Here is an 800-nt window from a genome sequence, read left to right as displayed (position 1 = left end):
AAGAGTTGGATTTAGGGTTAGGATTTTTCCATGTAAGTATGAAAGAAGAACAGAGGGGCAAGTGAGTTGTGTACATGCAAGGGAGTGATTACGGTGATGAGCCGTAAAATCCAAGATGGCTAAGGAGGGCAATGGGGCCAACTTCTGCTGCCAGTAACCACCTTCCACTTTCTCATCTCTGCCTGTTTTCTGAGATGCCCTTTTCCTTTCTCCTTCCTGCCACCTTTACCAACTACCAGCCCAAACAAATACACACATCCCCAATATCCATATGTTCAAATTCAATCCATCCTTCAAGGGATAGCAGACATGGTGCTTCCTTCTTAAAATCTTTCCTCTTTACCCTGAGTGAACAGTGATCTTGCTTCCCCTTTTGAGCTCCTATAGCACTCTTAACTCTCAAGCTTGGTATTATATATTTGTGTACATATTTTACCTCTCCTACTGCAGTGTAGGGTTGCAAGGCACAGGGATATGTTGCTGTATCCTTAGCATTTAGCACAATTGATGTGCAGCAAAGGTTTGATGAGTCAATGAAAATCTCAAGTAAAACAGTTTCTTCAATTTTTCCCCAAGCAATTTTTGAAACCAGTATTTCATAGAGATTACTTTTACTTTCATCTATATATTCTTTTATACTCACTGTAGTCTGTATCAATGCTATGTTATTTCTTAATCATCATCATCATCACCATTATTTCATTTATTTATCTTGCAGGAGCACCTTTCCTTAAAGAAGTATATTATTGACATTGTGGTTGAAAGTGCTGCTCCACCAGAGCCTTTGAAAGATGGAGAAG

The 800-nt window shown here is 39.2% G+C and overlaps 1 protein-coding gene across 1 annotated transcript in view; it reads left to right on the top strand.

Moving 5' to 3' along the window:
- Nucleotides 1–800, top strand: part of LOC103068938 (S phase cyclin A-associated protein in the endoplasmic reticulum-like) — a 110,380-nt gene that overhangs the window by 109,476 nt on the left and 104 nt on the right. Inside the window, 1 exon segment of the mRNA XM_082931248.1 lies at nt 719–800. This exon segment is cut by the window's right edge and continues 11 nt beyond it. Within this exon segment, the coding sequence (XP_082787374.1) occupies nt 719–800 (82 nt within the window).

The sequence above is a fragment of the Lipotes vexillifer genome, unplaced genomic scaffold (genome assembly GCF_000442215.2).
Source record: "Lipotes vexillifer unplaced genomic scaffold, Lipotes_vexillifer_v1.1 scaffold2063, whole genome shotgun sequence".
Lineage (NCBI taxonomy): Eukaryota > Metazoa > Chordata > Mammalia > Artiodactyla > Lipotidae > Lipotes > Lipotes vexillifer.
This window is presented reverse-complemented; position numbering and strand designations above follow the sequence as displayed.